The sequence below is a fragment of the Podarcis gaigeae genome, assembly GCF_964106915.1.
Source record: "Podarcis gaigeae genome assembly, chromosome: 3".
Classification (NCBI taxonomy): domain Eukaryota; kingdom Metazoa; phylum Chordata; class Lepidosauria; order Squamata; family Lacertidae; genus Podarcis; species Podarcis gaigeae.
Genome location: NC_139680.1, coordinates 121,262,121 through 121,284,418, shown reverse-complemented (window position 1 = coordinate 121,284,418; position 22,298 = coordinate 121,262,121). Strand labels below are relative to the sequence as shown.

At 49.4% G+C, this 22,298-nt stretch overlaps 1 protein-coding gene and 1 long non-coding RNA gene across 2 annotated transcripts in view; one reads left to right on the top strand and one right to left on the bottom strand.

The window, feature by feature from the left end:
* LOC310842222 overlaps nt 1-9,541 on the top strand; it is a 274,827-nt gene extending 265,286 nt beyond the window's left edge. Inside the window, exon 3 of the long non-coding RNA XR_014563012.1 lies at nt 9,187-9,541. This is a non-coding gene — a long non-coding RNA (uncharacterized lncRNA). The remainder of the gene's footprint in view (nt 1-9,186) is intronic.
* HADHA (hydroxyacyl-CoA dehydrogenase trifunctional multienzyme complex subunit alpha) overlaps nt 1-22,291 on the bottom strand; it is a 36,400-nt gene extending 14,109 nt beyond the window's left edge. Inside the window, exons 1-13 of the mRNA XM_083733305.1 lie at nt 21,947-22,291; nt 14,720-14,761; nt 13,150-13,220; nt 12,719-12,852; nt 9,553-9,691; nt 8,895-9,014; nt 8,693-8,795; nt 8,098-8,220; nt 7,864-7,982; nt 5,554-5,610; nt 1,848-1,957; nt 1,575-1,709; nt 42-213 (exon numbers count right to left, since the gene is read on the bottom strand). Of these exons, the coding sequence (XP_083589431.1) occupies nt 42-213; nt 1,575-1,709; nt 1,848-1,957; nt 5,554-5,610; nt 7,864-7,982; nt 8,098-8,220; nt 8,693-8,795; nt 8,895-9,014; nt 9,553-9,691; nt 12,719-12,852; nt 13,150-13,220; nt 14,720-14,761; nt 21,947-22,031 (1,410 nt within the window). The 5' untranslated portion in view covers nt 22,032-22,291. The remainder of the gene's footprint in view (nt 1-41; nt 214-1,574; nt 1,710-1,847; nt 1,958-5,553; nt 5,611-7,863; nt 7,983-8,097; nt 8,221-8,692; nt 8,796-8,894; nt 9,015-9,552; nt 9,692-12,718; nt 12,853-13,149; nt 13,221-14,719; nt 14,762-21,946) is intronic.
* Between the last annotated feature and the right edge of the window lie 7 nt (nt 22,292-22,298).

The following is a 22,298-nucleotide window of genomic DNA, read 5'->3' as shown; positions in this document are numbered from 1 at the left end:
CCTCTCACGCAAGTGGCCCCCTAGCCCAGCCTCTTACTCACCGCCTCCACTTCCTTCACCACTTTGTGTTTGATGCTGATGTCCTCGAAGACGGCCTCAATCACCATGTCCGCCGTCCCAAAGTTCTTGTAATCCAGCTGCCCCGTCAGGTTGCTGAGGATCATGTCCCTCTCAAACGACGTCAGGCTCTTCTTCTTCACTTTGTCGTTCAAGCTGGGAAAGGAGAGGGAGGCATAATAATAATAATAACAACAACAATAATAAATTTATTATCTATACCCCGTCCATCTGGCTGGGCTTCCCCAGCCACTCTGGGCGGCTTCCAACAAAATGTCAAAATGCAGTAATGCATTAAACATTAAAAGCTCCCCTAAACAGGAGCCTAGAGCAAAGGCCTGGCTGGGGAAGGAGCCGGCCAAGTACTGCGACCCCTCAACATTGCAGGGGGTTGGGCTAGATGACCCCTTGGGGGCCCCTTCCACCTCCAGAATTCTGTAATTCTTATAATGAAGCGGCTGGCCTGACGCCACCCTCCTTCCAGGTGTTCACAACTCTAGGCAAAGACTTTTCCATTTCCCCAGGCTCTGATTTTGAGCTCCGCTTTTAGTCTTTCTGTTTGGGGTCAGCTTGGGGCTGTAGCGCCACACGCTCCTGTCCCCTCCAAGTGGGGGGATGTGAGAAAGGATGGGGAGAGAAGGGGGAGCCAAGCCGAAGCAAGACCACACCTGAGAGAGGAAAAACAATACGCTAAGCAGCATCCTAATTCTCCCTCCTCTTATTTCACTTCTTAGCTTTGCAGCTGCCAGGATATTTTGTCAGTGGGCGAACGACCTCTGTGAGGGCACACTGGGACCTCTGCAAGCTCAAGCCAGAATAGATGCCCTCCACGCATCGGAGCTGACCCACCCGCCCCTTTGCAGGAGGGGGCAAACACAGCAAATACCGTTTGTGGAGTAGACGAGAACAATATTAATGAATATAAAACTGCGCGGAAAAAACGACAGTATAAACAGTACAATGAGAATGATTGGAAGACTCGTTTTGTTAGAAGCCTTTTTTATTTAAGTGTTTGATTAAGTATTAATTAGGAAGATTAATTTTTTTTATGTACGTAAATTTGTTTTTTCCTCTTTCTTTTTTCTGTATTTTCTTCTTTTCTTTAATTTTCTTTTTGTAGTATGAGATTGTAAATTCTTTGTTTAAGTGTGTAATTTAAATTAATAAAGATTATTTTTTAAAAAACAAAAACCAGCCCCTCTTTTGTGGGGAGCAAGGAGAGCCCAATCTGGGAGGGAGGGAAGGAAGGAAGAAAGGAAGGAAGGAAGGAGCTGCACACGGGGCACGTTCTTAAAGCCCAAAGCATAAATGAGCAGCTTTCCCTAGCCTGGAACTCCCTTGCCCCTCCCCACATTTTAGACATGGAGAACCACTGAACTGTCCTCAGCAACGAGGGAGATGTATTCTGCACATGCTCAGGGGCACCCCACCACTTCTAGGCCCCTGCTCAGGCTCAGATTTAAACCCCCGCCTGGACCCAGGGGCACCACACAGCGCAGGGCTACCAATGAGCCTACCCTTTGTAGACCTGCTGCTGTCCTCTGCTCAAGCCCTCCAGGGCCGTGTCCTTCAGAATGGTCTTCATCCCCTTGTCCACGGAGACCTGGGCGATTCCAGCGCCCATCAGGCCTGCTCCCAGGATGGCAAGGTTCCTGCAGAGAGAAGGAAGGGGTGTGTTTTTTTTGGGGGGGGGGGATAAAGAGCGACCAGCCACTGAACCCAAGTCTCTCCTCCATCCTGCAGAGGCAAATGGGTTGCCACAGATCTACCCCACCTGTAGCTGGACTTACTGGACGGGTTGCTTCGGCTGCCCAAACTTGTTCTTCTTGCACTGCACCTGACCGTGGTACAGCCCGATCAGCGCCTTGGACTCAGAAGTCATCCCGAGCTCCCCAAAATTCTGCAGGGGAAGGGAGAAGAGAAGGCTGCGGTCAGAGGGCCTGGCGACCTCTGCATCACGCCCCAGGGAAAGCAACGAGGGGGAAACGGACAGGCCCACAGAGGCTTCGGCGACAGCGGAGGCCGGAGGGCGACAATGGATGGGAAAGTCAAGGACTCAGGGAGGGACCAGGGATACAGGCCAATCCTGTCTCCAGTGGGATGTTGACATTAAAGACCCAGGGCGGGAGCTCAAAAGAAGAGGCCTCTCTGTATGTTCCTAAGTTATCTGGAAATCTGCAAACACAGATTTCCAGACCATATAACAGTGGTCTTGAAAGACCTACATTGGCTCCCAGTACGTTTCCGAGCACAGTGCAAAGTGTTGGTGCTGACCTTGAAAGCCCTAAATGGCCTCGGTCCAGTATCCCTGAAGGAGCGTCTCCACCCCCATCGTTCAGCCCGGACACTGAGGTCCAGCTCCGAGGGCCTTCTGGCGGTTCCCTCGCTGCAAGAAGCCAAGTTACAGGGAACCAGGCCAAGGGCCTTCTCAGTGGTGGCACCCACCCTGTGGAACGCCCTACCACCAGATGTCAAAGAGAAGAACAACTACCAGACTTTTAGAAGACATCTGAAGGCAGCCCTGTTTAGGGAAGCTTTTAATGTTTAATAGGTTAATGTATTTTAGTGTTCTGTTGGAAGCCGCCCAGAGTGGCTGGGGAAACCTAGCCGGGATATAAATAATAAATTATTACTATTATTATGTGAACACAGGCTTCATCGATACAGCAAATTTTGCAAGTGTACACAACGTGCACAATTCATCATAAGCTGCTTTTGCACCCCCAGGTCCCTCGCGAAAGGGAACTGAGCAGCCAGGGCGTACGAATAAAGAAAGGTGGCTTTGTGGGTCCAACCGTGCATCTCCCAAGACAAACGAAACAGGGGAAAGTAAAGTGACAAGTGGATGAAGGGTGGGGAAGCCAGGAAGTGGCAAGAGGTGACTGCAAACCTCCCACATCAGCCACCCAGAACGAGAACAACAGCGGAGGAAATGGAGAACGCACAAGGTGGATGGGAAGGGAGACTGGAAAAAACACAGGGTGCCTTTCCCCCATAACGTTACCTTTCCGTATCTGGAGGCCAGCGGCTCAGGAGGAACGTCTGTCCAGCATAAGTTAAGTGGTCAAGAGAAGCCAGCCGCAAATTAGGACCCCCCAAAGAATAGGAGGCTACAAAGTCTGCGTGGGTCTGTGCAAGAGGGTGCAAAGAGCCCAATGTCTGCCTGTGGCAAACTGTACTTGGCCCAGCAGAGGCGGCCCCAATCCCCACTGTTATTATTCTTTCCAGCCCAGGAGCTTCTAAGCAGCGGTGAGAACAGCTTACTAAAGTGCAGGCCGAAGCAACCAGGGCCAACGGCTTCTGCATTCATGCCAAGGGGTCACCGAGGATGCCAGACACAATTTGCTACAGGGGGCAGACCTTGGGGGCAAAGCTATTCCACCAGCTTTGCCCCACCTCTTCCCTGCTACCGTTCAAAGGAAGAAGTGTCGTTTAAAAGACTGGTTCTGGCATTCCCCTTAATGTTTTTGTGGGGAGTAATCTGCTGCCTTTATGGCAGCAAAATGAATGCATATTAGCGCATTCTACTCACACCTGGGACGCGGGTGGCGCTGTGGTCTAAACCACAGAACCTAGGACTTGCCGATCAGAAGGTTGGCAGTTTGAATCCTGGTGATGGGGTAAGGTCGGCGGTTTGAATCCCCGCCACGGGGTGAGCTCCCGTTGCTCGGTCCCTGCTCCTGCCAACCTAGCAGTTTGAAAGCACATCAAAGTTCAAGTAGATAAATAGGTACCGCTCCGGCAGGAAGGTAAACGGCATTTCCGTGCGCTGCTCTGGTTCGCCAGAAGCAGCTTAGTCATGCTGGCCACATGACCCAGAAGCTGCACGCCGGCTCCCTCGGCCAGTAAAGCGAGATGATCGCCGCAATCCCAGAGTCGTCCACGACTGGACCTAATGCTCAGGGGTCCCTTTACTTTTACTCACACCTGACCAAATATATGTGCAGCAGCAGGAAATAATTAAACAATTCAGTTCAAGCACAGAAATAGTGGGAGAGAGACCCTCTCATGAAGAGGCCCCCCCCCCAGCCCAAAGAGGGTGTCAGTGAGGGCAGAAGAAACCTCGAAGAGACCTGATGCGCAGAAGCGCTTTGTTTTGGCTGCTCAGCCTCCCAGCCTAAGAGCCAATGCAGGGCACCAGCTGCTTTTCCACGCATCCTCCGGCTTCAACTCTAGTTGCAGATATTATGGGATATGGTATTTTGGGTACGGGTGGCAGAGAGAATGGCAGAGAGGGCGTTTGAAGGGGGTTTAGAATAAGGTTACCAGACGTCCCCATTTCCCGGGAACAGTCCCCAGATTTACAAATCAGTCCCCTGACAAAATCCACCTATTCAGTAGGAAGTTGAAAAGTGTCCCCGGATTCATTGGAAAAAATCTGATAACCTTAGTTTAGAAGGCGTCCCCAATTTACACAATTCTGCTTATGTGCGTGGGAGCCTGGAACCTAACCCCCGCGTAAGTGGGGAGTCGCCTGGACTTTTGTAGTGTTAAGGTTTTGTTTGGTTTTTATTGTATTGCATTTCCATTGGTCTGCTTGCATTTGCATTTGTGCTGTTTGGGGTGTCTTTTTGGGCTGAAAGGTGGCATATAAATAAACTGTAAGGAAACGTAACAATTCTCTGCTCCCCTCCAGCAGCAGCTGCTTCCCTTAAAAGGTAAAGGTAAAGGGACCCCTGACCATTAGGTCCAGTAGTGACCGACTCTGGGGTTGTGGTGCTCATCTCGCTTTACTGGCCGAGGGAGCCGGTGTACAGCTTCTGGGTCATGTGGCCAGCAGGACTAAGCCACTTCTGGAGAACCGGAGCAGCGCATGGAAGCGCCGTTTACCTTCCCGCCAGAGCGGTACCTATTTATCTACTTGCGCTTTGTGCTTGCAAACTGCTAGGTTGGCAGGAGCAGGGACCGGGCAATGGGAGCTCACCCCGTCACAGGGATTCGAACCGCCGATCTTCTGATCGGCAAGTCCTAGGCTCTGTGCTTTAACCCACAGCGCCACCCGCGTCCCATGCTTCCCTTAAGTCACTCCAAATGGGAGCTTAAGTGAGCAGTTTAGCTACCACAGCCCTAGATGCTGCCGTCATCTCCCCCACTCCCAGGCCACAGGAGCATTCCTGGGCTTCCTTCCTTTCCTTTTCCTACAAACCCTGCCCCTCCTTGACCCATCACAGTGGCCTTGCATGCCCAGCCTGCTCTTGCCCTTCCCAGTCTTCCCAAGCCCCCACCTTCTCCCGGCCACCTGGTCCTCCTCCCCACCCTCTTCTACAAGCCCCCCAGCAAAAAACATGGGACTTAGGTGTGACATTTGGCACCAAGACAACGCTGTGGACTCACTGGAAACCTGAACAGGGCCTCTGAGCACCCAGATCTTGTGATCAGAGACCATGTGAACAGTTAAGGCCTTTGCTGTGATTCGAACGGGATGCCTCTTGCTGAGAAGCTCTTGCACAGACTACAAAGTTCAATGTCCAAAGTGACAGGCAATAAAAGGCTTACCTGGGATTCTGCAAGGTAGCCAGCTTCGTTGCCTTGTTCCAAGCCTGTCTTCACAACCTAAAGTTGAAGAGGAACAACATCTTGGGTTATTTGAAACATTTTTATACCGCCCTTCAGTTTGAAACGCCCAGGGTGGTTTAACGTTTATTTATTTCATACAATGTATTCGCCGCTTGATTGCAAAACAAACAAGCCTCAAAGCGGCTTACAAAAAAAAAAAAAAAGACAAAGCAACAAAATTATCAGTAAGAACAACAACTTAAAACTTTCAAAAAGATAAAATAACAACAGACTCAAAGAAGATTAAAAACTCACATCAGTTTTCTAAATATCTCGGTAAAGGTAAAGGTACCCCTGCCCATACGGGCCAGTTGTGTCCGACTCTAGGGTTGTGCGCCCATCTCACTTAAGAGGCCAGGGGCCAGCGCTGTCCGGAGACACTTCTGGGTCACGTGGCCAGCGTGACATAGCTGCTCTGGCGAGCCTGCACCAGGGCAACGCACGGAAACGCCGTTTACCTTCCCGCTATAAAGCGGTACCTATTTATCTACTTGCACTTAGGGGTGCTTTCAAACTGCTAGGTGGGCAGGAGCTGGGACCGAAGGACAGGAGCTCACCCCGCCGCGGGGATTCAAACCGCTGACCATACGATCGGCAAGTCCTAGGCACTGAGGTTTTACCCACAGTGCCACCCGCGTCCCTTAAATATCTTGGTAGGCTTGTCTAAACAACTGTTTTTAGCAGGCACCGACAAGAGTACAGTGAAGGCGTCTGCCTGGTATCAAGAGGCAGGGAGTTCCAAAGGGTAGGAGTGGCTTGAGTGGGCCTATCTGCGGCAAGGTGATCTTGATGGTTTATAAGATTAAAAACAGCAGGAAAGGAACGGCGAAAGGCAGTGCAAGGAAGGTGGGGAGCAGAGTGGGTGGATGCGTAGGGGCAGGAATGCACCAGAGACCCTTTCAGCCAGTGCCAAAGAGGCACCCACATACGCTGGCAGGCCTCCCCCTTCGGCTGGTGCTGATGAAGACAGATCCCGCAGCCCAGCCCTCACTGATCCCTTCCTGCCTGCGCTTCAGGATGGTGGGAATCACGATAAAAAATCACGATGAATGCCGGCAGGAGGACCGGCTGCCTATATGGCCAGACTTCTTAAATGCCACAGGAATCAAACGGAATAGTATTAGACAAATGGAAACTCTGAGGCAGGGATGGTGGAGTCTGTGGGGCACCATAACACTCTGCAATTACCAGCTGCTGGTATCCTGCCTCATAGAATTGCTGAGTTGGAAGAGACCCCAAGTTAATTCAATCCCCTGCCAACTGTGCCGGCAGAGGACAGCCATCCTGGCTACTGGCCATCCAAGTTGGGTGGGTCCAAGGTCAACTCGTCCAACCCCACCTAAAGATGGGCAGAACTAGAGATGCCAGTGTTTTGCCACACGCAGGGCAGAAACCAAGTGTGCTCACTGTTAGGATATAGTTCCGTTCCACCTTAAAAGGAGCAGGCATGACTGTTGTGTGTCACATGCCTGTTTACTTCCAGCACTGTCTCGCTGGGAACTTCCGTTTGTATGCTGCTTTTGCTTTCTTGCTGTTTTGCTGGACACGAGGGGAAGCAGACATGTTTTTCCCTTTGTTCCTAAACTATGCTGAATAATTGCTGTAAATATGCTTAAAGGTAAAGGTACTCCGGCCTATACGGGCCAGTCGTGTCCGACTCTAGGGTTGTGCGCCCATCTCACTTAAGAGGCCGGGGGCCAGCGCTGTCCAAGGACACTTCCGGGTCACGTGGCCAGCGTGACGAAGCTGCTCTGGAGAGCCAGCACCAGCGCAGCACACGGAAACGCCGTTTACCTTCCCGCTATAAAGCGGTCCCTATTTATCTACTTGCACTTAAGAGTGCTTTCGAACTGCTAGGTGGGCAGGAGCTGGGACCGAACGACGGGAGCTCACCCCACTGCAGGGATTTAAACCGCCGACCATGCGATCACCAAGTCCTAGGCACTGAGGTTTTACCCACAGCGCCACCCGCGTCCCTGTAAATATGCTTACACATGTCTCTGTCCGCCACTACCGTCGTGAGGATTTATTCACTTTGCTGATAAGAGCTTGCACAGCTTCTAAACGTATCTGAGGCTCGTGTCGCTGATTGATGCTGTTCCGGGAACCGGAGATCACCGAGCTGCTGGCCGGTGGCTGGAGCCAGCTGGGGGCCTACCAAATGCCCCCGTCTCCCCGGCAGCATCCCAACACTCACACCCTGGCACAGACGTCCCCCTGCCCTCCCTCATGCGCACAAATGGCCCTCACCTTGATGATCTTAAGGGGAGCCGGGTAGAGGCCTTTCGTTTGCTTCCGCACTTTGCCCTCCACCGTTTTGTAGACTTGCTGCCGCACGAAGCCAATGCCCATGGCATAGTCCATCATCTCTGCAAGGCAACGCAAAGAAGGTTCAAGGGAGGAAACGGCCCAGGGGGCTGACCCCAGGGAGGCCAAGGGCCAGGGCAGCTTGCCCCCGGTGCCAGGCCAGGCCAGGCCACTCACTCTGCATCAGCCCCTTGTTCCTTTTCTGTGAAATCGTCTTCTTGGCGAGGCCTCGGGCAAAGGTGATGGCCACTTCCTCCAGGTACTCCAGCGTCCGCTCCTCGGGGCTCTTGATCCCTGGCCCTGCGAAGGCAGAGGTGCTGTTTTAGCAGGAAGTGAAGGTGCATTCAAAGGAGACAGACTTCCTAAGGGAGAATCCTGCATCCAGGTCTCTCACTGGAGCCTTTGGTCGACTGTTTAAGGCGGCCGCAGACGTTCCTAGACTGCCACAGCTTGACCACATGGCTGAATTACTGCAGTGGTTGGCCCAGAGGCTGCAGCTGGGGCAGAATGTGGCAGCGAGATTGCTTGCGGCAGCGGTTGCAAGATATGTTTTCCCACTCCAGCCTCAGGGGCTGTTGTCCCTGCAAGTGTTGCTGCCCTACAAGTCCCATCACCATCCCTGGCCGCTGGCTGTATTTGCTGCGACTGACGGGAGTTGCAGGTCAGTGATGGTTCCCTGCCCCTGCCTTGGGGCCTGAAACATCACAGACCACACCAAGCCAGTGCAAGGCCACAGAACAGGTGTGTGCACCTAGAAGCGTCTCCAGCTAACCTAGAGGATCCACCAGCTGGTCCACCAGCCCCATCTTCTTCGCTCTGTCAGCGCGGATGTTTCTTCCGGTCAGCATCATGTCAAAGGCAGCAGGGAGCCCCACCTGAAACATGGAAGGAAATGAGTTTTACATGCCAGAAGAGCAGGGATGCTGGAAAGGCAGACTCCCTCCCTCTCTGGGGTGGGGTGTTCACCCACTCACCATCTTGGGCAGCCTCTGGGTGCCTCCTGCCCCCGGCAGCAGCCCCAGCAGCACCTCTGGGGTTCCCAGAACAGTCTTCTTGTCCTTGGTTGCTATTCTGTACTGGCAAGCAATGGCAACCTGGAAAGGGAACAGGGAGCTTCCTGAATGCACAGTCAGGCGGTTGCGTTCATCTGGCTTAGAATGGTCAAGGGGTCTCCAGAGGTTCGGACAGGACCGGCCATTCCCAGCCCTCCATGGAAGAAGAGAAGAAGAGTTTGGATTTGATATCCCGCTTTATCATTACCCGAAGGAGTCTCAAAGCGGCTAACAATCTCCTTTCCCTTCCTCCCCACAACAAACACTCTGTGAGGTGAGTGGGGCTGAGAGACTTCAGAGAAGTGGGACTGGCCCAAGGTCACCCAGCAGCTGCATGTGGAGGAGCGGGGAATTGAACCCGGTTCCCCAGATTACGAGTCCACCGCTCTTAACCACTACACCACACTGGCTCTCCCACACTGGAGATGCTGGGGACTGAGACCAGGGCCTTCTGCACGCAGAGCAGCTGGTCTGGAGGCGAGCCAGGATCCTTCCCTTATGGCAAATGCAGAGAACACAGTCACACACACACCATTCTCCCTTTCATTATGGAGCACAGGCTTTGCTGGCTGCTCCCTACCTCTAGTCCTCCCCCAAGGCAGGACCCGCTGATAGCAGCAACGATGGGCTTTGGCGATTTCTCCAGCTTCTCCAGCATCTTCTGTCCTTCCTGAGAAAGTAGAGTTATTTCTTGGCTGGACTGGCAGGCCTCAATCATGCTACGGGCGGGACAAAGAGAGAGTTTCGTGGCTGTGAACGAGGCGCACCGCTGCCCACCTTACAAAGTCATCCTACCTCTGAAGAGAAGCAATTCAAGCTGCCTGCCCAGTGACACAGGGCTCCTCCTTCGCCCAACTCTGTGTGACTGCTGCTAGGGAAGCAGGTGTGTGCTGCAACTGGGCGCAACCGTCTCCTCGCTTTATCAGACTCTCTGCTGCAACACAGATCTGCTGTCCCAGACCCTGGGGCATGTGAGGGAGTGTGTGTGTGTGTGTGTGTGTGTGTGTGTGTGTGTGCTGAGGTTCTGGACAGTTAAGAGTTAACACTCCAGGAAGCGTTCTTATTAACTGGGTGCACTGCCCACGTGATCCAGGCATTTTCCTATGATCTATGCTCTCTGAGGGCTGCAGAGATCAGTCTGTCTGAGAATGTGAGCAAGGCAGTTTCGTTTCGTTAGAGGCATAAAGCTGCAAGCATGCAGCTAGATTCTGTAGGTTCTCTTTTCCGTTTTTGTATGCTTCTAAATAAAGGATGATAGAACAGAAGCACTGGTGTCGAGCTGAGTTTTTGAAGACACCACGCAGACACAGACTAAGTCATTTTAGGCTGCGTGTGAACTCTGCTAATGTTCGACAACTGAGAAGAGGGGCAGTGCGCGAGTGGCAATAAATCAAATTTATTGCAGTGCTGTTGCAGCAAGACTCCCTGGGTCAAAGGATTTACGACCCACAAACTTTAACGGTGTGAACTGGCCCAACCTCTCAGGGGACTTCCTTTCTGGAGGTATTTCCCCAAGAGTCAGCTTTTGTTCCTGCAGGGTCCTAACATCTCACTTGTGAAGAGAGAGCTACCTCAGAACTACCTGCCACCAGCTAGTAAGCAAGAAGAGAGGTGGGTGCTACTGCCCTGGGTCCCAAGTAGACCTCTGTGTAACCAAGGCTCTGCAAAACAGCACCCTTCACCAGCCAACTACGGCGAGGGCAGCAGCTGCTCCAATCTGAAGCAGTGGCAGGCGGGGATAATAATATAATAATTTATTATTTATACCCTGCCCATCTGGCTGAGTTTCCCCAACCACTCTGGGCGGCTCCCAATCGAGTGTTAAAAACAATACAGCATTAAATATTAAAAACGTCCCTCAACAGGGCTGCCACCACTACCAAGAAGGCTCCCATCTAGGGCATTGCTTTCATTATGTCCTGTTGCTTGTCTTGTCTTGCATGTCCTGTTTGCAGTTGGGGCCTGACTCTGAATCTGCGAGAGCCAGGGGAAGAGGCTGTGGGTTAGGCACAGCAGCGTCAACTAGGGTGGTGACAGTGTTAGCAATAAACACTGTGTTACTGTATGGGAGAGGAGCATTTCCTTAACCGGGAACTCTGGAAGAAGCTGCTGGGAACAGGAAATCTCTGAAAGACTGTGGAAGAAAGGGGTCAAGTTCACCGCATGTACTCTGTTAAAGGAAAATATAATGAAAAATGATGTATAGATGGTATTTGACTCCTGTAAAATTAGCAAAGATATATCATAATTGTGACAATATATGTTGGAACTGTAAAGAAAAGGAATGAACCTTTTATCATATGTTATGGACCTGTCCCAAGGTGAAAGACGTCTGGGAAAAGATTTATAATGAATTGAAAAAAATGTTGAAATATACATTTATAAAGAACCAAAGACCTTTCTTCTTGGAATAACAGGTTTGGAATTGCCCAAGAAAGGTGTTAAATTATTTTTGTATGCCACAACTGCTGCTCGTATTATAGATAGGTAGCCGTGTTGGTCTGCCATAGTCAAAACAAAATAAAAAAATTCCTTCCAGTAGCACCTTAAAGACCAACTAAGTTAGTTCTTGGTATGAGCTTTCATGTGCATGCACACTTCTTCAGATGCCTGTTGAGCCGCCCAGAGTGGTTGGGGAAACTCAGCCAGATGGGCAGGGTATAAATAAATTATTATTATTATTATATTATCTGAAGAAGTGTGCATGCACACGAAAGCTCATACCAAGAACTTAGTTGGTCTTTAAGGTGCTACTGGAAGGAATTTTTTTATTTTGCTCGTATTATGTTAGCTAAAAAGTGGAAAACCCAAGAATTACCAACAATAGAAGAATGGTAGATGAAGATGATGGATTTTTCGGAGCTAGCTGACCTAACCGGAAGAGTCCGCGACCAGAAGGAGGAGGAGTATCAGGAAGAGTGGAATAAATTTAATGATTAACTAGTTAAATTTGTTAAGTTAAATTAACTGAAAACAGCTTACAGATACTTAATTGGCTTAGGATTTTATTTATGTTAAGTGATTAATTAATATGTTTAATTCCATAAGGTGAAGATTTAAAGATGTTAATGTTTAAGTTAAATTTCATAAGAATTGGGATTTGGAAAACCGTTAAAAGGACATGCAATGAAATTCAAACAAGCGAGGAAGTCACTTAACAAAGTTAATAAGTGTAATTTTCAATAAGGCTATGATTTATGTTTGTTTGTCTTGTGTGTTTGTTTGTTTGTTTGTTTGTTTGATTGATTGTTTGTTGATAATATTGCGAAAACTAATTAAAAAAATTTGGGGGGGAAAAGGGAATAGGAAATCTCTGAGGCCTCCACTGGGCCTCCGCTTACGCTGGTGATGCACCACACAGGTTGAGGTGTGGTGAACTACCAAGTGACTTCCACAACACAACACCCACAGAGTCCCCGCCACCAAAACGAGGTTTGAAAGCCAGCAGAACAGGTTGCAGTGTGTGTGTGTGTGTGTGTGTGTGTAGTGTCCACAACAGCCAGCCCCATTGGCAAATGTGCCCACAGACCCGAAAAGATTGGGAAGCCATTCCCCAAAGCAGCCTTTGCCCACTTGGTGCACCTCCAATGTTCTGGACCGCAGCTCCCACTAGGGGAGGCTGTGGCTGATGGGAGCCCAGCACATCTGGAGGGCACCAAGCAAGCAAAGGCTGCCCCAAAGCACACGACCGGTTTGCCCATTTCTCCACCCAACGGGACACCTCTTCCCGCCCCAGTGGAACTTACTTGATGTCTGCGCCAGCAATGAAGCAGCCGGGTTTCGACGAGATCAGGACGGCGCTACTGACGGCCTCGTTGGCCCAGATTTCGTTCATTACGGCGGAAAAGTCGTCTTGCAGCTGCCTGGAGAGGGTGTTGACCTGGGGGAAATGAACAGACAAGCTGAAGCTGAGGCGGGCAAAGGGCAAGCTCCCACTCTGGAAGGAGAATGGCCCTTGCTTGTCCTCGCCAACATGGAACAGCATCGGGAAAGAGATGGCATGCCAAATGTCTTGAAGCTTTGAAATGTACTCGTAAGCAGCCGGCAGCACACCCTTCTATTTGGTGTGGCATACCATCTCCCTCCTTTCTATCTCCATGACTCCCAGGCACCCCTTTAAACCTCTCTGCGCAGTTTAAACCGCTTGAGCCCACAGGGAAGCGACAGGAAAACCTACCTTGGAATTTGGAGAGTTAAAGCGCACGACAGCAACATCTCCTTTGATGTCATAGTTAACATGGCTTCTTGCTGGAGCGGGGAAAAAGAGAGATTTATAGGGACATTTCAATAGGGGCAAATGTCAGGTTCTGCACTTAGGCAGGAAGAACCAGATGCATAGATATAGGATGGGGGGGGGGGGAACCTGACCTACTAGCAGTACATGTGAAAAGGATCTAAGGCAGCGGTTCTCAACCTGTGGGGCCCCAGATGTTGTTGGACTATAACTCCCATCATCCGAGTTCTGGCCTTGCTAGCTAGGGGTGATGGGAGTTGTAGTTCAACAACATCTGGGAACCCACAGGTTGAGGAAGGCTGATCGAGGGGTCTTGGTGGACCACAAGATGAGCATGAGTCAACCGTGTGATGCAGCAGCAAAAAAAGCTAATGCTATTCTAGGCTGTATCAACAGAAGTCTAGTGTCCAGGTCAAATGAAGGAATAGTCCCACCCTATTCTGCCTTGGTCAGACCACACCTGGAATACTGTGTCCAATTCTGGGCACCACAATTTAAGATGTTGACAAGCTGGAAGGTGTGCAGAAGAGGGCAACCAAGGTCATCAAGGGTCTGGAAACCAAGCCTTGTGAGGAGCGGTTGAAGGAGCTGGGGATGTTTAGCCTGGAAAAGAGGAGACTGAGAGGAGATAGGAGAGCCATCTTCAAATATCTCAAGGACTGTCCCATAGAGGACGGAGCATGCTTGTTTTCTCCTTGAAACAATGGCTTCAAGTTGCAAGAAAGGAGATTCCGACTAAACTTTCGAAAAAACTTTCTTACTGTAAGAGCTGTTTGGCAGTGGAACAGACTCCCTTGGGAGGTGATGGACTCTCCTTCCTTGGAAGTTTTTAAGCAGAGGTTGGATGGCCATCTGTCAAGGATGATTTAGCTGAGATTCCTGCATTGCAGGGGGTTGGACTAGATGACCCTCGGGGTCCCGTCCTACTCTAAGATTCTATATTTATTATTTCTCCATGCAGGACTTCAGCAAAACTTAGGACAGGGGCCACCAACCATTTTAGGCTCATGGGCACATCTGGATGCCATGGGTGCCAGGCTCTCTGGACCTCACGGCTGCTGCCACCACCCAGCTCCCCAGAGAGGCAGAAGAGGGAAAGGTCATCGTGGGCCACTGCTGGCACAAACCCACTTAATGGAGAAGCAGAGCCAAGCGCTGTTTGAAATAGGAGAGGTGGCAATTGCTCCAAAGGGTGCTTTGCAAGGCCATGGAGGGGATTTTGAGAGGTGGGGGGCTGCACCCACCTGTCAATCATGTGATTTCACGACAGCATTTGTGTGACGACATGTGGGTGGTCAAATTGGGCCTGCAAGGTTGATCCTGGAGGCAAAAAGGTTCCCCAACCTCCACTACACTGAAGTCACTACGGTCTCCTTGTTATTACTACAAGGGTGAAAAACGCAACCCGAAACACCGCCCCCCAGCAAATTCGCCTTCTCTGCCAGATTTCTTTCAACCAGGGCAGACCCCCGTCATCGCCACCAAACCCCACCAGACCCAAAAACTGACTTACACTTAACAGGGGAGGATGTGCTGAGGTTTCGGCAGGCATAACCTGAGACAGAGAGAGATTTCAGGAGTTACTTTGGACCAGCAAATAAATCAGAACATTTGCCATCCCTGCTGGTGCCTTCAAGCAAAGTCTCTTTCTGAGTGTTGAGGCTCAGTTGAAAGCAGGGTGGATTTGATTTAAATCAAATGATTTAAATCACTAGTCAGTAAGACTTGATTTAAATCATTTTTTTTTACAAAAAGACTCATTCCTGCTAGTATCATCTTAATATTTACAACCAGATGAAGGTTTCATTTCTGGAATAATAAATTTTCAGAGTAGCTTTTACAGTTATATGAAAAATTACTGATTTGGTTATACTATTAGAAATATATCAACAGATAATTATAAAATTATTGTTTATATTTGGACAACTTTTCTGCTGTACTTTATTGGAAGGAGAAAAATAATCATTTCCTTAGTAACAATTTAAACAATTTATTTAGCTAAAACAATAACATTATAGCATATGTATCCATGTTTGTTAACTGATGTGGTTAAAGGTTTTGTTTTGTTTTTTTAAAAAACTTAGACTGAGTTTTAGCACACACGAAAAACTTAAAATAAACCCTTATTTCCTGATGAATAGCCTTTGGACTATAATGTAACTTAAATAATAATAATAATAATAATAATAATAATAATAATAATAATAATTTTTATTTATACCCCGCCCTCCCCTGCCAAGGCCGGGCTCAGAGCGGCTTACAAGCAATAATAAAAACAAGATGAATGATTACAACTTAAAAACAAAAATAAAATACAACATTAAAACAATGGAACATTAAAATATTAAAATGTAGCCTCATTGCAGGAGGAGAAGGAAAAGAAAGAAAGAAAAAGAGAGAGGGAGGGAGGGAATCAAATTGGCTCCAAGCCAAAGGCCAGGCGGAACAACTCTGTCTTACAGGCCCTGCGGAAAGAAATCAGATCCTGCAGGGCCCTGGTCTCATGAGGCAGAGCGTTCCACCAGGCGGGAGCCATTGCTGAAAAGGCCCTGGCTCTGGTTGAGGTTAATCTAACTTCCTTAGGGCCTGGGACCACTAGGGTGTTGCTATTTATGGACCTTGAGGCTCTCTGTGGGGCATACCAGGAGAGGCGGTCCCGTAGGTACGAGGGTCCTAGGCCGTGAAGGGCTTTAAAGGTCAAAAGCAGCACCTTAAATCTGACCCTGTACTCCACTGAATAGAAAACTATACAGTGGTACCTCGGGTTAAGTGCTTAATTCGTTCTGGAGGTTCGTTCTTAACCTGAAACTGTTCTTAACCTGAAGCACCACTTTAGCTAATGGGGCCTCCTGCTGCTGCCGCGCCGCTGGAACACGATTTCTGTTCTAATCCTGAAACAAAGTTCTTAACCTGAAGCACTATTTCTAGGTCAGCAGAGTCTGTAACCTGAAGCGTATGTAACCTAATCTATATGTAATCCGAGGTACCACTGTATTTAGAAAGATTTTCCCTCCAAAAGCATTTTATTTTTTAAAAAATCTGGTTTAAATAAAAAAAAAATCTGATTTAAATAAAAAAAAATCCAATGGATTTTTATCCACCCTGCTTTAAAGGACTTGAAAACTCAACATCGCCTTGCACATGGTTACACAAGCCAGCATGGCACATTTGGCGTTTCCCGGTGTTTGCTATGTGCCTTTTCCAAGCACGGCTTCCCAACATACACCTGGAAGTCTGAGCGTTGCTATTTATTAAGTTAAACTCTGAAACTTGATCTGATCTATCCATTGTGTTAACAAGACACAGCAGCCCGTTCCAGAGGGTCCCAAGTCCACCTGAGGGGATGGGGAGCCACCACATCAGAGGCCAAATATGCTGCCTTGCGCAAGCCGGTCACGTGACCCAGCCCCAAAGCTGGAGGTGCGCCATGGCCTCTGGCCCACATTTCCAGAGTGGAAAAGAAAGGACCTTTCACCTACATCCTGCCGTGCCCATAAATGCCGGCACTTTGGAGGTTGATGAAATTGCCAGCGAGTCTCTTCTGGGGGAACTGGAGGGCTCCCGCTATCTTGAGAGCAGAGCCAGCTGAGAAAGATGCCAGAGTTATGCTTCACATATTCTGTGCAGATGAAAATGCTCACAAATGCTTATTGGGATGTGAAAGACTTGCCCCTTTTTTGCCCGGGCGCTCGAGCTAGCATCACAAAAACCAGGCTGCTTCACTGCAAAGGTCTCATCCACACTTTTGCTCAACCCAAATTTCAATAATATTTAATCATATTTTCTGTACAGATTAATCCCTCCCGGGTCCAAAAACTTTCCTCTTTGTTCTGTCCCTGGAGAAAACCCAGTCTTGCCCACTGAAGTGGATCTTCTCAGATACACAGAAAATCCAAAGAGAGATTTTGTTTAACGGACCTTCAATTCAGCAAGCAATTTTGGATTTCCGTAAGGCAGAGCTGGGCAACATTGAGAAAAGCTGTCGGACCCCGGGGAACTTTTCGGGACACAATATGGTCAAAATACAGGTCAAGCAGCAGTGTGGGTGAGCCTTTAAAGGTAAAGGGACCCCTGACCATTAGGTCCAGTTGCGGACGACTCTGGGGTTGCGGCGCTCATCTCGCTTTATTGGCCGAGGGAGCCGGCGTACAGCTTCCGGGTCATGTGGCCAGCATGACTAGGCCGCTTCTGGCGAACCAGAGGAGCGCACGGAAACACCGTTTACCTTCCCACCAGAGTGGTACCTATTTATCTACTTGCACTTTGACGTGCTTTCGAACTGCTAGGTTGGCAGGAGGGATGAGCCTTTAGGCAGGCCCAATAGTGATAAGTGCCCCCCTTGCCACCTTGAAAGCAAATATTTTAAAATCAGACCTTCTCTGTCACACAATACAGAAGTGTCAATATGGTGCCTTTTTGCTACAAAGAAGTCTTATACTGTTTTTAGGGTTCCTAATGCTTACTTGCTTCTCTGGCTGCTTATAAACATGCGAGATAGCAGGAAAGAGGATCAGTCATATCATACGAGCAAACCCCATTTAGCTCAAGCCCAGAGCAGCTTCTGAGTTTGCCACAACCTGACAATGAATGAAGAGGCTCCAGACTGCAGGCCATTTCATGGCAATCGCCAAATGTTATGTTGCAACACAGCGTTCGGTATGACTACATCAACCCTTCTCCCCACCTTGTTTTCCAGAAACTTCCCTTTCCCAGAAATACAAACTCTGGATAACAAGGGCCTTCCCCATGCAGCACCAAATATTTCTTGTACAGTGGTACCTTGGAAGTTGAACGGAATCCGTTCCGGAAGTTCATTTAATTTCCAAAACAGTTCGAAACCAAGGTGTGGCTTCCGATTGGCTGCAGGAACCTCCTGCAGCCAATCGGAAGCCGTGACGGATGTTCGGGTCCCAAAGAACATTTGCAAACCGGAACAAGCACTTCCAGATTTGCGGCATTCGGCAGCCGAAACGTTCATTTTGCAAGTCGTTCGAGATGCAAGGTACGACTGTACTGCCATTTAGAAGAAACTCTGCAGAAGTACAGTTGTTGTTTTTAAGTTGCACTTTAGGAGGAGATGGCTTTAAATCCAACTGCAACAAAAAAACATACAGGCCTGGTACAGAGGAAACATGGGAGGCTGCACACATTTAACAGGATTAGAAAGTGTCCTTCGATTTGCAGTTAACCAAGGCCTGGAAGATGCCCAGGATGTTCAGATAACAAAAGGGTGAAATTTAGAAAGGAAGCAAGCTGACGCTGCCCATACAATCAAGACCACTTTTGAAGGACACATGGAGGTGTCTCAGTGATGAAATGATCTCTCCAGGAAGTCTAGACAGGCACCCACTATGCTGATTTTCTGATGCAAGGCAAATACGTCTATTTCATTTTCCCAGAACAAGCAATCCTAAAACACTCTGCTGTAACTGAATTCAATCTATTTTGTCAAGAGGAAGTGCAGTTCCAAGGATCGGCTACTCGACTGGCAGAAAAGGAAGTTGTTGTCTTCATGCTTTTCTCCAGCAGAATCTGGCTGATCACAGCTGGGTACGGAAAGCTGGATTATATACCTGCTTTGTCTGATCCAGCTACACGATTCCTTACTGCCGGTCCCAGAATAGTAGAGTTTCTTGAATGGCTTTAAAAGGGGGTTACATAAACCCATTGGTAAAAGACCTACCGACAGCTATTGGTAAAAGACCTACCGACAGCTATTAGCTGTGACAGCTAAGCAGAAACACCAGGTAAACCTTTCGGATTTTGGGGATATTCAGCCAGGAAGGTCTGCAGCCTTCAAACCCTGCCTATGGGCTTCCCAAAAGTATCTGGCTGGCTGTTATTAGAAACAGGATACTGGACCAGAATGCACTCAAGTCTGATACAACAGTGAGGCACTTCTAAATGTCCCATAATCCTGCAGCGGTAGCATGAATTCAGGGTCTCCCCGTTCCCACTGAGTCCCCAAATTCTTTAGAATGGGAGAAGCTAAGGATTTTGACCCACAGGACATACTTAAAACCAGATGGGCGGGGTATAAATAATAAATTATTATTATTATTACTACTTAAGGGTTGCTCAATCATCCAATGGCCAATTGTCACTCTCATGCACATATGCAAGGTCTGGCAAAGTCAGTCACCACATCACGGTGCTGAGATGAGAGGTTTCAATCTCTCAGCTCAGCACCACATCTGGGTGCCCAGTTTTGCCCACAGCCGACAGGCTCGCCACCTCTGCTTTTGGAACAGTCACTCTTAGGAGGCACCAGCCAAGGAAGAATACTGTAGGAAAGCACTGATCAGTTTAAACACTGAGGCTTTTCTGGAGGACTCCACTGAGGGACATTTGATAACCACTGGCTTGGGACCAGTTTACCTGCAATATCACCTTAACTCACACGTGCCCACTCAACTACTTCAATCAGCAGAATTGGCATCACTACATGCACCAAATAATACCCATTCCATATCTGGAAGAACTTGATTGTCGAGAGTAGCAGTGCCTGCACTTTGGAACTCCCTGCCCCTTGAGATCAAGCAGACACCCTCACGGTACTCTTTTTGGCAAGCCTATCCAGATGCTTAGAAAGTTGAGGAAATCCTAATCTGTTTTGGTATTCTAGCTCTCATATTTTTTAAAGCTGGGATGTAACATTTTCCTTGATTTTACTGTTTTATCTTTTTGTAAACCACTCTGAGTTTTGTTTTTTACAATCAAGTGGTGTATAACTTTTATAAAACAAACAAAAGAGGAGACTGAGATATAGAATAGCCATCTCCAAATATCTCAGGGGCTGTTCCATGGAAGATGAGAGCAAGCTTGCTTTCTCCTGCTCTGGAGGGCAGGACTCAAAGCCACAGATTCCAGTTGCAAGAAAGGAGATTCCGACTAAACCTTAGGAAGAACCTTCTGACAATCAGAGCTGTTTTGACATTGGAATGGTCTACCTTGAAAAGCGGAGGACTCTCTTTCCTTGGCGGTTTTAAAGCAGAGGTTGGGTGGCCATCTGCCATGGGGGCTTGAGCTGAGATTCCTGCATTCACAGAATTGCCGAGTTAGAAGGGGACCTCGAGGGTCATCTAGTCCAACCCCTTGCAAGGCAAGCATCCTGGTGGGTCAGAACCAGCAACCTTCTGGTTAGCAGCCAGGTGCACTGACCCATCCCAGGGGTGGGTGGGTTGGACCAGATGTCCTTTGAGGGGGGGTCCCTTCCAACTCTACGGTTCTAGGATTCCATTGGGGGGGACTAAGCATGGACCAATGGTACCAAATAGTATGGGGAAACAGCCCTACTAGGAAAATTAACCAATAAACTGAAACTGACATGGAGACAAATAGAAGAAGACACATTCACCCCGGTATGGCTCCCCTTTATCACATACACAGCCCAACAAGACAACGACAAAAATCCACCAACAGCATACAAATCAATATGGCTAACCTGATCCAAAACACCCACCCACCCCACTCACACATGAAAACAAAGACCACCACAGCCAACCACAAATGAACAACCCCACCCTAGGCCAACCCCAACCTCTCTCACCACCAAAGGAACACAAGTGAACAGCAAAGAACCTGCACAAGCAACGCTGATACCAAACCCTACATATAGTAAGTAAAATAGATACATCTTCCTAATGTCTCAACAAATGAAACTGATCTGTAAAAAATGTTACTTGGGGGTGGGAGAGAGAGAGAGACATTGCACATACTTTCGTAAATCAACAAAATCTTTAATATATACACATATTTTTAAGGGATTCCATTGGGGGAGGCGCAAAGGGAAAAAAAGAGAAGGAAGGGGCTAGCTAGAGAGACCTTTGGGCGGCCAGTGGTTGCGGAAGCGAGGAGCCCAGCCAGGGCCCCGGGGGGGGGGGGGTGGAGGGAAGAGGGTGAAAGGCCTAGCTGTCAACTTTTCCCTTTTCTTGCGAGGAATCCTATTCGGAATAAGGGGATTCCCTTAAAAAAGGGGGAAAGTTGGCAGCTATGCCCTGGGATAGCATCCTAAGATGCTAGAGTGGGGACAGACCCCAATGTGGGGGTGTTCAGGGTTGCAGGAGAGGATACATTCTTTATTAATATCTTTCCTAACTTGCATTAGCAAGTCCCTTTACTGAGCATACATTCCCCTTTTTACATGCACAGCAGATAGCTGGTTGCAGCCTCTCACTATTACACAATTCAGTCTGTCTCAGTTCCTGGTAAGTTCCCTTGAATCCCTCTTAAAAGAATAAAGAGGCCACAATCATAGCTGTCAACTTTTCCCTTTTCTTGCAAGGAATCCTATTCGGAATGAGGGAATTTCCCATAAAAAGGGGGGGGGGGAGGTTGGCAGCTATGCCCTGGGATAGCATCATAAGATTCTAGAGTGGGGACAGACCCCAATGTGGGGGTGTTCAGGGTGGCAGGAGAGGATACATTCTTTATTACTATCTTTGCTAACTTGCATTAGCAAGTCCCTTTACTTCCCCCTTTTCTTGCGAGGAATCCTATTCGGAATAAGGGAATTTCCCTTAGAAAGCGGGGGAAGTTGGCAGCTATGGCCCTGGAAGGGAAGAGGAGGGGGAAGGGCTGGGGGGGAGCAGATGACCTTCAGGGGCCCCCCTGCCTCTCAGCAGCTTCAGGGGCCGAGAACGGGGTCCGGAGGGGGCCCGGGGGTGTCCCCTTCCCCTTCCTCCCCTTCCCCCGGGAGACGAGGCCCGGGCGCCCCCTCCTCCCCTCCCCCCCGCCTCACCTGAGCGGCAGCCCCGGGCCCGGCAGTACTTGAGGGCGGGCGTGAAGCGCGTGAGGCTCCCGATGGCCCGGACAGCAGCCGCCATCTTGGCCGAGCGCGGAGGTCGAGCGAGAGCGAGCGAGGCGGGCGGGCGCGAGGACGGAGGGCGGCCCTGGCCCAGGGGGCGGGGAGGGGCCTCCCGCGACGCCCCGGCGCTTCTTGACTACGTCAAGGGGTGTCCGCGGCGATGCCTGCTGGAAAACGCCCCCCTCGCGGCCGCCCCCGGCCCTCCTCCTCACATGGATATTTGTCACCCGCGAAGGTGCGCTTCTCCCTTTCCTCGCGGGTTTTTTCCCTCCGCAGAATGCGCCGG